This window comes from Emys orbicularis, chromosome 5 (assembly GCF_028017835.1).
Source record: "Emys orbicularis isolate rEmyOrb1 chromosome 5, rEmyOrb1.hap1, whole genome shotgun sequence".
NCBI classification, from domain to species: Eukaryota; Metazoa; Chordata; order Testudines; family Emydidae; genus Emys; species Emys orbicularis.
Window position 1 is genome coordinate 27,275,336 of NC_088687.1, and position 13,210 is coordinate 27,288,545.

General features: G+C 40.2%; 1 protein-coding gene across 1 annotated transcript in view; it reads left to right on the plus strand.

The window, feature by feature from the left end:
* The window catches only part of WDFY3 (WD repeat and FYVE domain containing 3), a 241,607-nt gene that overhangs the window by 82,721 nt on the left and 145,676 nt on the right, over positions 1-13,210 (plus strand). The window contains exons 9-10 of the mRNA XM_065404726.1: positions 2,262-2,729; positions 5,077-5,178. Coding sequence (XP_065260798.1) covers positions 2,262-2,729; positions 5,077-5,178 — 570 coding nt within the window. The remainder of the gene's footprint in view (positions 1-2,261; positions 2,730-5,076; positions 5,179-13,210) is intronic.

The following is a 13,210-nucleotide window of genomic DNA, read 5'->3' on the forward strand; positions in this document are numbered from 1 at the left end:
ATTCAGTGCAAACATAATAAATCTGTGCTCTGTCTCTCTTGAAAAATCTAAAAACAAATTACAGGTTGATTAAAACAAATGTTTTCAATTAGTATTTGAAAATAAAACTTTATCTGAAGATCAGTGATGTATATAATACATAGTAGTTCCAGTTTTTATTTTTAGAAGATTTTATGAAGTTCTTTTGGAACTGAATTTTAATAGATGCCGCACTTTTGGATTGCAGTCTCATACTTGAGATTCAAAGCCACAGCTCTCAAACTAAAGATCACTTAATACTATGGAACTCTTCACAAAAAGCTGCAAGTGTGTGATTAAATTGTTTTAAAGTTGTTTTGTACATTTTATAGCCTTTACGTAGATAATTAAGTTACCTAAAGAGGTTACTAAAGAAGTTAACTGGCTTTCTCAAATTTTTACCGTTAATTTACTACTATGTAATTCCTTTTAATCTTTTCTCATCCACTCCTCTCAAACATCCCCATCCTGCCCAAGAAAACCTGTTAGAAGGCCAATAGTAGTATGTAGGTTTTTAGTGCAGACAGTATAATTCTGTGTATGATAGGTTAGACTACATGACAAGTATTGTATTACACAAATTTAACACAGCTCATGAAAGTGTTTGCAGCAATTATATTCTCTGATCCCAGTGTACTCTGATGTTTGGAGTAATGAGAGTATTACAACATTAGAGAGGTATCCGTCCAGTGCAAAACTATTAACGGCAAGAAAAATCTTTTCAAATATTGCAGATGTTGGCTCACATTTTGCATTTATTAATCTTGACTATATCAGAAAACTCACTCATGAATGAGGGTGTACTTCCAATATCTATAGCCATTTGGATATGGAGGTTGAGGGTTTTCTCCTCTTTTCCTCATCCTTCTGTACCCAGATATAAGACAGAGAAACTATCCTGTTCTTCTGCAAGTGATTGTCCATATACACAATCTGCATATGTGCATACGCCCAAGGATCCATTAAACTCCAGACGTATAATTGTGCCACAGAATTTCCCCATGTAGACAAAACCTTAGCTTGTTTGTGGTTGGTCTTACCAAACACTAATTCTATCACCACTGAGGGAAGTCTAACCCATGTTTCCAGGACCAGCCTCCCAACATTGAGGTAATATGAATCGAAGACAAGTTAATTGTACCACGTGCCTGTACCATCAGTTCAAAGCTCAATGTGTCTGCACAAAGTGAACAGCACAATTGCGTCAAAGGCCAAAAGTGCCTGTGATCTGCTTATGACTATTAACTCCACATCCCCTCTTAACCAGCCATACAACAAATAACTCCATGCCAACTTATGGCCCTCTGCGACAATAACCACAAAGGAAAAAAGGGTAGAGGGAAATAGATTTTTGCAGCAGGAAAGAGTAGATTAAAAGAGGACACTCTCTGCCTGTTGCTCTTACTTTAAAGGAGGGCATTTTGTTGGCCAGCCAATCCCAGCTCTTGAAAGAATCCCTGGGAATTGGGTAAGAATAGCCTTCCTAAAGGAGGGCCACCACTGGCTGGCAGCATCTGTAGCCAACTCAGGGATGTAATGCCAAACCCCTTGGTCCTGCAATCTGGTCTAACTCTCTTTGTTCCACAAGTGACTTCCAAACTGTTCAGAGGTGGGGGAAGTTAAAAGAATGTGCATGTTACTGAGCTTTAATTTGATCAACACTTTTTTGTTATGACTGGCATTACTACTTGTGATATTATTGAGAGGTTGTTGTGAGAGAGTTGCTGCCGCATATCGTTCCAAACTCAGTCTGCTTGCATTACTATAGGTGACTGATTGGCACACAGAACATGTTACAGTTGGTGCAAAGTTTTCCATTATGGATCAAACATAGTGCTTTTCAAAGAAGTAAATTTCCTATCTCAACTATGACCTATTCAGATTTTTAATCAGTTAAATTGCATTCAGATTTTTTCATGTTCATTTACCCTTTGATCATTTAAAATACTATATCTTTCAGTTGGTACACATACCAAAGTTTATTTTCAAAGAGAAATGCCATCTTAAGCAACAATAAATAATAGAACTTTCAATTCAGAATTGTGAAATAAGTGGGAGGAGTTCGTTTAAAGGATGTCTTAGTGTGTTCTTGCTCTGAAAAATCCATTTTAGTAGAATTTGTTTCTGCTTGTTGGGCTACAGAGAACAAATTGTTTGTTTGTTTAATTCATACTTCTTCCTTAATATGGTCAAGCAAATGGGTATAAAGAATTTTGTTTTTTTCCCCTTGTTTCCTATTGTAGGTCATAGTGTGAGGAATATACAAGCTTTCTCCGTCCTTCAAAATGCATTTTTGAAAGCAAAAACTAACTATCTTGCACAAATTATTCTGGATGCCATTACAAATATTTACATAGCGGACAATGCCAACTACTTCATCTTGGAATCACAGCACACCTTGTCCCAGTTTGCAGAGAAAATTTCCAAGCTTCCAGAAGTGCAGACCAAATACTTTGAGATGCTGGAGTTTGTTGTCTTTAGCTTGAATTATATTCCTTGTAAAGAACTGATTAGTGTCAGCATCCTCTTAAAGTCCAGCACGTCTTACCAGTGTAGCATCATTGCAATGAAAACACTTCTTAAGTTCACCCGTCATGACTACATCTTTAAGGATGTCTTCAGGGAGGTGGGGCTTCTGGAGGTGATGGTAAACCTTTTGCACAAATATGCAGCCCTTTTGAAAGATCCCACTCAGGCTCTGAATGATCAAGGTAGAGTGTTTTCTTTGCTTTTATTTATGTACATGTTTTTGGATGCTAAAAGAGACTAGTGTTGGTTAGCAGGGCTAGTTCTGGTTAGTTGGGCCACCTGGGTTCTGTTCTCAGCACTGCCAATGAATTACTATGTGATGTTGTGAAGCTCACTTAAACTCTCTGTGCTTGTTTTCTTATGTAAAATTATGATAATGTTTATCAAGCTTTAGAAAGTGCTTCGAGGTCCTCTAATGAAAGGTACTATATAAGTGCAAAATATTTATTAAAAATATATAGTAGCTGGAGTTTTCCACGTTAAAAAAAAAATACTTAATGTAACATTATATTTAGGTTATTCTAGTACAGGGCAAAAATTAATAAGTGGGGAATGTCCTCTGTCTTTCATCCCAGTTATCACAGTAGTTTACAATGTGGCCCTAACATAGTAAAGTACTTTTGAAGCACAGACCTTTATTCTTGCATGAAGTCCCAATGAGTCACTTTTTCTCCATGTGAGAGTAAGGGTCCATGTTTGCAGAGCCCTTTCAAGCTTTGTGGGCTGTATTGCTATAAACACACAAACAAAGTTCTTCATCCATCTCAGGTGTTGAACACTTCTCACTTATGCCATGTAACAGATTGGGGTAACTTGATTGTTTTCTGGCTGAAACTATATTTTACTTGTCTCCATTCAGCCTATAACATGTCTAATGAATTTTATGCATCTGTTACCTGTGGCATCTCAGCATGTGATATCTAGATAAACCATTTTAAACTGCTCAGACCATAATAAGTAACCAGCAATAGTTCATAATCAAATACTTGATAAAAAATCTACCCTGCACCATGTCCTAGAGATTTGTTAATCTGAGTGGGGGTGGCCTACTAGATGAAGTCCTAAGCCTGCAGCTCCCACTGAAAAACACTTCCGTTCTTAAGAGTGCCTATCTAGAGTCTGTCAACAAAAGGATCAAATTGACATTTGGATAGGTCACTAGGAGCAGTACACTTACTCTTGTGAAAGTGCTATGGGATCTTTAATAACCACCAAAGCAGTTAAGATGTCTCTTCGATCAAGCAGCACAACACACCTAAAATACTGTGCTTGGCATTGGTTCAGCTCACACGCTTGATGAATCACCAGCACCACTTAATGCAGTGCACTGGGATTGTTCTTGGAAGCTTTCTCTATCTAAGAATTGAATAGGACAAACCCTGCACACTTAAAAATATATGGTATTACAGCATCAGGAAGTAGAATTATAAACACTGAAATAAGAGATACAGGTGCAATGTCTACTACACAGTTGTCAACCTGTTTTCATGTGTTGTGATAATTCACTTTTAAAACAAATTTCTGACTTAAACTTTGCATACCATTTTGTAAGAAATGATTAGTTGTGCTGCTTGTAAGTCCGAGAACAAAAGAGAGATGCTAATTTTTGTGTGTGCGCGCTTCAGACCACTTTGGTAACTGTCTTATTTTAAATATAAAGAATGAGAGGATTCTTTTATTTGGTTATTGCAAACTCCTGCTTCTCTTCTGTTTTAATAGATTTTTTTTTTTAAGTTAACTTTCCAAAAAGAGCTGTATTTTCATGCTTGGGTGGAGAGTGAAATGTTTTCTTTCAGTAGAATGAGAGCATGAGTCTTTAACGTGGTGATAAAAGTTGTTTTTGTTTTGGAAATGGTTAATGGTTTGTGTCACCTATTGCAGGTTTTAATTGTTAGGGCTTATCTACACAAACGTTTTAGTTTGCGGCAAGCTTGGATGTGAATCTATTGTGCACTAGCCTAATGCTCACTGTCTGGGTGGACTCTGCTGATGCCCACTAACAGTTCATTAGAGTGCACTTTAATCTACTCCCGTTTCAAAGTAGGGTAGATCATAGCACATTAACGAACTGTTAGTGGGCATCAGCCGGGTCCATGCAGACAGTTAGTGCGCGACACACTAGTGCATGGTAGATTTACACCCCATCTTGCTGCGAACAAAATATTTGTTTAGAGAAGCCCTGAGGAAAATTGAGATGACTTAACTAAAGGTGTGAAATTAAAGCACATTAAATTCCTGTGTGGATTAAGCTAAAACAAACTAAGGCAATTTTACTGAATGAGAGCATCTACAGATGGATTTAATGTATTTTAACTTCACACCTTAAGTTAATTTGTGGCAACTTTCCTGAGTGTTTGTGTGGAAATGCCCTTAATGTGATTTAAAAGTTTGTTAGAGGATGTTTTTTGTGTGGAAGCCAAAAAAAATGGGGATTGATGAAAGGAACAAAACTTTATTTTTTAATCTTTAAAAAAAAAAAAGTCAGCTTTGTTGTTTTCAGTGCAATGAGCTTTTGAAATTATTTTCTAGGGGATTCAAGAAACCTCAGTTCTTTTGAGGACCAAAAGCAGCTAGCTTTATTGGTTATGGAGACCTTGACAGTACTACTTCAAGGATCAAACACAAATGCAGGTAATTATAGAAGTTACGTCAGTTATGATAATTGTGGACTCTGAAGTGCATACTTAAAAAGACATGATTTAAATGAGAGGTATTGACTGATTGGGCTAAATGTAAGATTGTCTGCATCACATATAATAATTTTGACCTTGAAATACAACATATTAATAGTACAGCACTTTATGATTACATTCAGTTTCTATGGTCAAAGTCTACTGATGATCTTTTCCCTGAGTCATGAATTGACTGTCGTGTGCTGCAGGAATTGAAAATATACTTTAATGTGACCTCATAGTTTTACTTTGTTTCCTGTTATATTTTTAAGAGTAAAAATCTATATAATGCAGTTAAAACAACATAATGAAAGGACTATGAACAATTTCAGTCCGTTTAGTTAGAGTTAGGTTTACCTATTCAACTTTTTACTAAAAATAAACTATATGTATAGTTTATAATATAAAATAGGAGCACCTTACTGAATAGCTTATTTGCTACTTAAATTACTGGATATTCACACAAATCAAGTAACTGAATGTATAGATGTCTAACTAAACACACCTTGCCATTTACTTGAGCTTATTCCCAATTTGCATGTACCAGGTATGTGCTCAATTACATGTGTATTTTTGAAAATTAGGCCATTTTCAAACTCGCATTATAATGTAGGTTACTTTATTGTGTATCAGACGGGTAGCCGTGTTAGTCTGTATCCACAAAAACAACGAGGAGTCCTGTGGCACCTTAAAGAGTAACAGCTTTATTTGGGCATAAGCTTTCTTTGGTAAAAAAACCCACTTCTTCAGATGCATGGAGTGCTTCCTCGTTGTTTGTGTATTCCATCCTCAATCTGTATCTAATTTACATATATGTGCCCTATATGTAAATAAGAGGGAGGGGAAGCTGATAACTCTTTTAAATCCTGCCTCTTGCTGACCAATTAAAAAAAAATACACTACAGAAATTAGCAGCTATAGGCCTAAAGCTCTTTAAAATGTCTCTACTCCTGCCCATTTCTTTTCTTCAAAACTCACCTGTGTTTCAAAGAATCTAGGCCTTTTTTACTTTTATTTTACTTAGCAAAGAGAAATTAGAAGCTGTTAAAATGATCATGATTTGACTTTCTAAATTAAACTAAGCTTGAGAACAACCCAGCTGTGTTGGCAAAGCACTGCTGTGCACACGGTCTTAACTGCTAGAATGTAACTTTTTATTTGTTTCCTTTTTCCTTTCTGAAATTCAGCCTCTGTGTTTAACAGCAGTTTGCAGTCAGATGAAAGCATCATGTTAATCCTTCAGTCATGGTACTTTGTTCAGAAGCCTTTTACAGGCAGATGAGTTGTTTTGTGTATAAAAAGTTTAGCAGGGCGTATTGATCAGTCTCTGATTTAGGTTTTCTGGATACAGATAAATTTGAAAGCAGACCAGTTGCTCATAAAACATTGTTTGCCTGCTAACCTGTAATGTTCCTTAGGTGTAGGGGAGAAGAATGAATCCCAAGTGAATGGGAACAACCTGTAAACTGCAGTGATATTTAATATTCAATTAGTATTTTCTGTATTTTGGCTTTGTATGCTTGTGTGTGCCACGCTCTCTGTTTTAAGTAACCTACACCACCTGCCCTTTGAAATAATTGACTTAAATAGGCTTTGGATGGGAAGCCTATATGAGGGGGAAAGCTGATGTCAGGCCATAGGGTGGGAAGAATGACCGTTGAAGGAATGATCTATCCTTATAACAAGCAAAGAAGGGGAGTAGAAATCAAAGGTGCGTCATTTCTCACTGGGCTGTGGGAGCTATCTAGTTTTATCTGAAACTGGTGGAGACTAAGTAACAATAAAATTTAAAAAAAAGTTCCAACACATTTACAAGGAAATAATTTGTAAAAATTTATAGAAACTTAGCTAAAAATGTGAAACATTTCCAGTGCTTGTCATAATGGTTTTTAAGCAGAATTAAATTTTTCCTGACTTGATTTCTTTCTTCTGGCCTACAAGCAGGAAAGTGGAAGCTTCTCTGGATTTTACGTTGAAGAATGTATGCATGTGTATTTAAAATGATTACTTCTGTAATTTTGATGTGAGTCTAGCTACAGTCAGTGCTGTTAAAAACAAAACAAATAAACAAAAAAAACCACCCAAACGAACGATGATTACTGTACCATGTTATTTACCTTTAATGTGGTTTGTGGTATCTTACTTTAAATGTTTCAAGTGCTCAATAAATGTTACGAGTATAGGTGATAAATGTCTGAAATTAAAAAAACAAAAAACAAAAAACCATTTTCCTTAACATAGTGAATTTACATCTCTCCTAGTTAGGGTATGAGTATCTCTTTTGATGCTGTATTAATGTTCTGTCCTCTTCTTATAAAATAGGTTACCTACCATACAGTGTTTCCATAGTGGATATCACTTCACACCTGCACCAAATGCAAACTGACATAATTCTGCTTGGCAGCCTGTCAACAACATTCCTAATAGTTACCCACTGAATTACCTTTTTGACAGTAACTATCTATCAGGCTGTCCTACTCCTGCAACTTGTTGTTAGTAAAATGAAAGCTTAAAATACTTAGCAATGTAGAATAGTTTGTAGTTGGAGTACATTATTTTGTTGATGGCGAAGTACAGAGTGGAATATGTCTTTGGTTTCACGTCAGATAACCTTGTTAACTAAATTGTGATTATTTTTTTCCCAATCATACATTTATATATTTATCCCTAACTTACAGAATAGAAAATTAAATTCAGTACACTGGATAGTCCCTACATTGTGTAAAAAAATGTATTTATAAGATTAAAATTTCTTCCATAAACTGTGTAGTGCAAAACAATAATTCCATTTCCCCTTAGTTGATAATGTAGCACTAAGTCTGTTACAGTAGAACCTTGCTAATTACCATGGCTGGAAGACATATTGTGAATTACTCAATGTGGCAAATTAGCAAGTAAACAGATAATTTAAAAAGCAATCAGAGTAATGTATCAGAACGTTTACTGTTCATTTGTTTTGATAATTCAATTTTAATGTGATATTTCATGATCTACTCAAGTGTCTTAAAGTTCACTCTGTAAAAGTAATGGAAATCTTATTAATACCTTGCTATTAAATCTCGGCAGAGTTTTGTGTTGGGCGGCTACCAGTTTTTCTACAGATTACAAATCAGATTTATTTTAATTATGATTAAGAAAGTATTTCCATTATGAGCCTGAATTTTTAGGTGTTTGTTAGCTTTCTGTAAAAATTACTGTATCAGGCTGACCTATTGCATTGTTTAGTCTGAGTATAGAAATAAATGTCTTGTTTTGGAAAGTTTTGATAAAATTTTGTTTTTCCATTTTGGAGATATGCAAAAGTGAAAATGTGGTGGTTACTAGTCAGAAGTTGTTTCAGGTGCTATTTTACATTTGGATGACTGAGATTGTTTCTTTAGGGGTGGAAAAAAGGGAACCTGAAAGCTGAATTAATGTCAGACAATTTATGTGAAATTTTATTGGCAATTAAGAACACTAAGAATCATTTGAAAATATTATATTGTGTATATGTAGCAGATATTTTCCCCCTTATTAATTTAAGGCCCTGATCCTGCTAACACTTGCTCACATTCATGTGAATAATGTGTGACGGTTTCAGCAAGGTGTCTGAAATGCAGTTACTATATCTTAGAATTCCTGACTTTTGTTCCATCAAAATATCTGTAAGGGTAGAATAGGTCTTGCTAACCTTGGATCCACTGAAAATGGTTTTAGAATAGTAGCTTAGGCAAAGTAGGAGGCTGTGAAGAAAAAAGTAAAGTGTAAGGTGGAACATAAAATCAAGATATAGGAAACTAAGTAGTAAAATGTGGCCTATTTGTCAGCATGCAAAGAGGTTAATACTGGAAAATCCCGGTGTCTATTGTAGGTTTTATGGTCGTCAATTATATGGAAGACAAGGGTGCCTAATATGGTGCCCAAAGTTGCTATTTATTAACATTAAGTAAGTATGACAAGACTAGATTGTGAGGAACTCCACCAGAAACTAATGGAACTACAGTAGGTAATTGGAAAATATAATAGCAGATAAAATTCAAAGCAGACAAATGCAACTCAGTGCACTTTGGAAGAGAAAATGATATTATTCAAGCATACTGATAAGTTGTAACTCTTAAGAGGGGAAAAAAACAGTCATGCTGAGCGACTCAGTGAGAATATCTGTTCACTGATGGATGAAAGAAGCAAGTTAGGCTCTATTAAGGAGGTTATCAAGAATAATACAGCATATATTATAATTGTGTTATATGAATCAATTATATGCTTTCACCTTGAATGCTGTGTTCAGTTTTGATTGTTTCCTCTCAGAAAAGGCACAGCAGAAATGGAAAAGAACCAGAGAAGGGTGACAAAAAATACTTGTTCTGGAGAGCTTCCATGCAAGGAGAGATTTAAAGAATCAGGATTACTTCATTTAAATTGAGATTAAGAGGAGATATAAGTATATAATAATGAATGGTGTGTCTGATGGATTTTGAGTCAGTCTGTAATAATTTATGAATATTATGGTGGGCTTGTTAGGGGTGTTTGCTAGGTGACTGTATTGGGAATGAACAGGAATGAATCTTGAAAAATGAGGAGGATGGAAAAAGTGTCTCAAGAAGCTACCCCACAACAAACACTTTAGAGTTGCTAAAGGACAAAACAGGAACTGTTGGCTCTGAGAACTCTGGCTTGATTTCCTAGGGAGCCTAGGTGGACTGCTTTTGACAACAAGGGTCAAAGCCTGAGAACACAGAAGAACCAAAGAACTATAGCAGGGTTTGAAAGGCACCCTCTCTCAAAAGAGGTGTGGTGGTAGTTCAGGGGAACCAGCCTGAGATACAGCACCAACTGGGACTGTCTCTAAAAGGTAGGCCTGCTTAGATCACCATCACAGGATGATAGGGCTTTAGGTAAGATGACATATATGTAGACTGTTTTTAAAATGCATTTTCTCTCAAAGCTTTGTTCCTACTGCTAAAATCATACTTTTATTTTAAGAAGGCTGCCTGGTCACCAACTCCTGAAGGGAAGACCTCAGGTGCCTGATCTCAGTTGGAACTGCAGGATCAGAATGGTACATACAAGATACTGTAGCCAAGTCTAGAAGTAGGAGAATTGTAAAATTCCACCCAGGATATGTAAAGGCACAAGGCCTGACACCTGACAGTGTGTGCTCAGAGGGCATGTCTACACTGCAAGTAAAAACCTGTGGCTGACCCATGCCATCTGACTTGGGCTCATGGGGCTCAGGCTGTGGCGTTGTTTCATTGCAGAGTAAACTTCCGAATTCAGGCTGGTGCCCAGGCTCAAGAACCCTGCGTGGTGAGAGGGTCACAGCGCTCAGGGTGCAGCCCGAGACCAGAAGTCTACACTGCAGTGAAACGGTCCTGCTGCCCAAGCCCCACGAGCCAAAGTCAGCTGGCACAGGCTAGCTGTTGGTTTTTAATTGTAGTATAGACATATCCAGAGAGATCACAAAAGAGAGAGAGGTGCAGTTAGCTCTGTGACTCTGTCAAAGGGCAATCAGCCTCCCATTTTACCATGTTCATTAATATTAGTATCAGATCCAAGAGACATAAGATAGAGCTGGAGGGAACAAATTGGAAATGGATAGAAAGAAGAAGGTAGCTGCTCAGGCAGCTCTGGGGACAGCCACACCGGCCACCGCTGGAGTGACTCTGCAGCCAGCCACACCGTTGCTGCTAGAGTGGCCCCGGGGCCAGCTGCACCGTCGGCTGCTCAGGTGGTCACCGGGGCTGGTGCAGTATATATACTGTATGGTCCATCACTCTTAGTGTGGCAGACCCAAAAGTAAAAAAGAGAGCTTTTAAAATACAAAAAGCAACTGCTAGGATTCCCTACCTAGAGGCAATCCAAAATGATGTTGGAGATTTGATGAGGTTGCAGTTTTCCCCAACTCTGGCCTGCCTTACAAAGGTGGCCTTCTGTAAACACATGTATTGTATTATGAGTGGAACCAAAGGATTAAAGACATTTTTGTTTAGTGATTGGGAAATGAAAGGAGGAATGATTGAGACACCCTCCCCCCCCCTTTAAAGAAAACAAAATTCTAAATTTTTGTTAACCCTTACTTTAAAAAAAAAAAAAGGGCGGCGGGGAGGGAGATAGGTAATAAGACAACGTAACTGGGTTTTTTATTTACATTTATTGATATTATATTATGTTTATTTATTTAAAGTATTAGATCAGGGGTGGTTCTTCAAGTGATTGCTCCTGTATATTCCACAGTAGGTGTGCGTGCTCGCCACGTGCACCGGTGACGGAAGTTTTTCCCTTAGTAGTACCCGTAGTGGGGGAGCACCGCTGCGACCCCTGGAGTAGTGCCTCTATATTGCACTATAAGGGGAGCTGCACACTCCCCCCCCACCCTCAGTTCCTTCTTGCCCCCAGTGAAGGTAGTCGGAACTTAGTGCTCCAGCTCTGCTACAGCACTGCTAACCTTAGTAGTACAACTTTTCTTAGTAGTCTGAATTCTAGTTAGTTGCCTGGCTCGGGGCATGCCCCGTGCCCCAGGCTTCAAGTCGTGCGACTCCTGTCGCGGTTCTATGCCCAGGAGCGATCCTAACACTCAGTGTCTTCACTGTCTGGGCGAGACTCACGTAAGTGAGCGGTGTAAAATCTGCAGATCATTCAAACCATGAACGAAACGCGAATGAGATATCCGTCTCCGGGCCTTACTAATGGAGTCGGTATTGGCCCTGGCACCAGCACACTGACCCAATCCAGCGCCGGGCGCATCGTCGGTGCGCAGCAACGCCCCACCAACTAGTCGGCACCGCTCCCCCGCTAAGAAGCAAGGGAAGACTCAGCAATGCCGAGAAAAGGACAGGGGTGAGGCCGCACCCGAGTTGGGCAGCCCATGATCCCCCTGGGGACCCAGACCTCCGACTCGTGCTGAGCGGAGTAGTTCGGTCCTGTCCGCGCGTGCCTTTCCTGTGGTGAGGATACTGTCGACACCGGAGGCAGTGCAGGCAGAGCGTGATATCCTTGCCCTTCCGGTGCCGAGTGGGATGGGCCCTCACTCCAGAGGGAAGTCGCCGCTGGGAGCTCATTGACCCTCCCCGGTTCAGCATAGCCCCCGCTCCAAGGATGAGATGCCTGCCCGTTCTGCGAGGCCATCTCGTAGCCCGCGTCAGATGCCCACTCCGTCGGCTGACTCGCCTGAGAGGGAGTCCAGAGGGTCCTCCGCTACCAGGAGGGGTCGCAGGCACCGAGGCAGGAGGCGTCGACGCTCCTCTTCCTACAGGAGTTATAGGAGCAGGTCCCGACGCCATTGGCACCGACGCTCAGACTCGAGTGATCGCTCTGACAGGCGTAGTTCACGAAGCACCCCTCGGCCCTCACCAGCAGCTAGCTGTCGTAGCCATGGTCGCCATGGTGAGTCTGGAAGCAGTACCTCGTACAGGTCTTCCTCGTCGAGATCTCAATCTCGAGGCCGGCACTGACGTGGCCGTGGACGCTACCGTCGCTCGTTCGGCACCTTGTGCTCTTCAGCTATGTCAGCCTCGGCACCCAGCCGCCCATCCCCGGGCCGCGCCGCCCTGCACGATCAAGCGGCTCCGCTAGGTCCCCAAGTGGGGCACTGGCAAGGAGCACCCTGGCAAGGGCAGTGGTGTCAGTGGTTGCCTTGGCCCCAACTGCCGGCACTGGCGAGACTTCGTTCGGTGGCCGGTGCATCGCAGGTGCATTCAACGTCCCCGCCTCGGCACTGGGAGAAGTCACCCGGCACCGAGGCAGCGGCACCATACCTGGGCTCAGACTTGGGGGGTCAAACCACTGGCACCGCCTGATGCTTTGGGGGCAGATCCGGTCCCGTCACCGGCACCGGAAGACTCTATTGCGGTGCCACCACCCGCCTCGCAGGAGGATTTTAAAGCTCACCAGGAGCTCCTTAGGCGGGTTGCCTCGACTCTCCAGCTCCAGGCTGAGGAGATGGAGGAGCCGTTGGACACTTTGTTCAATGTCTTGTCCTCCTCGGCACCTGGCCATGTGGCCCTTCCTCTCCA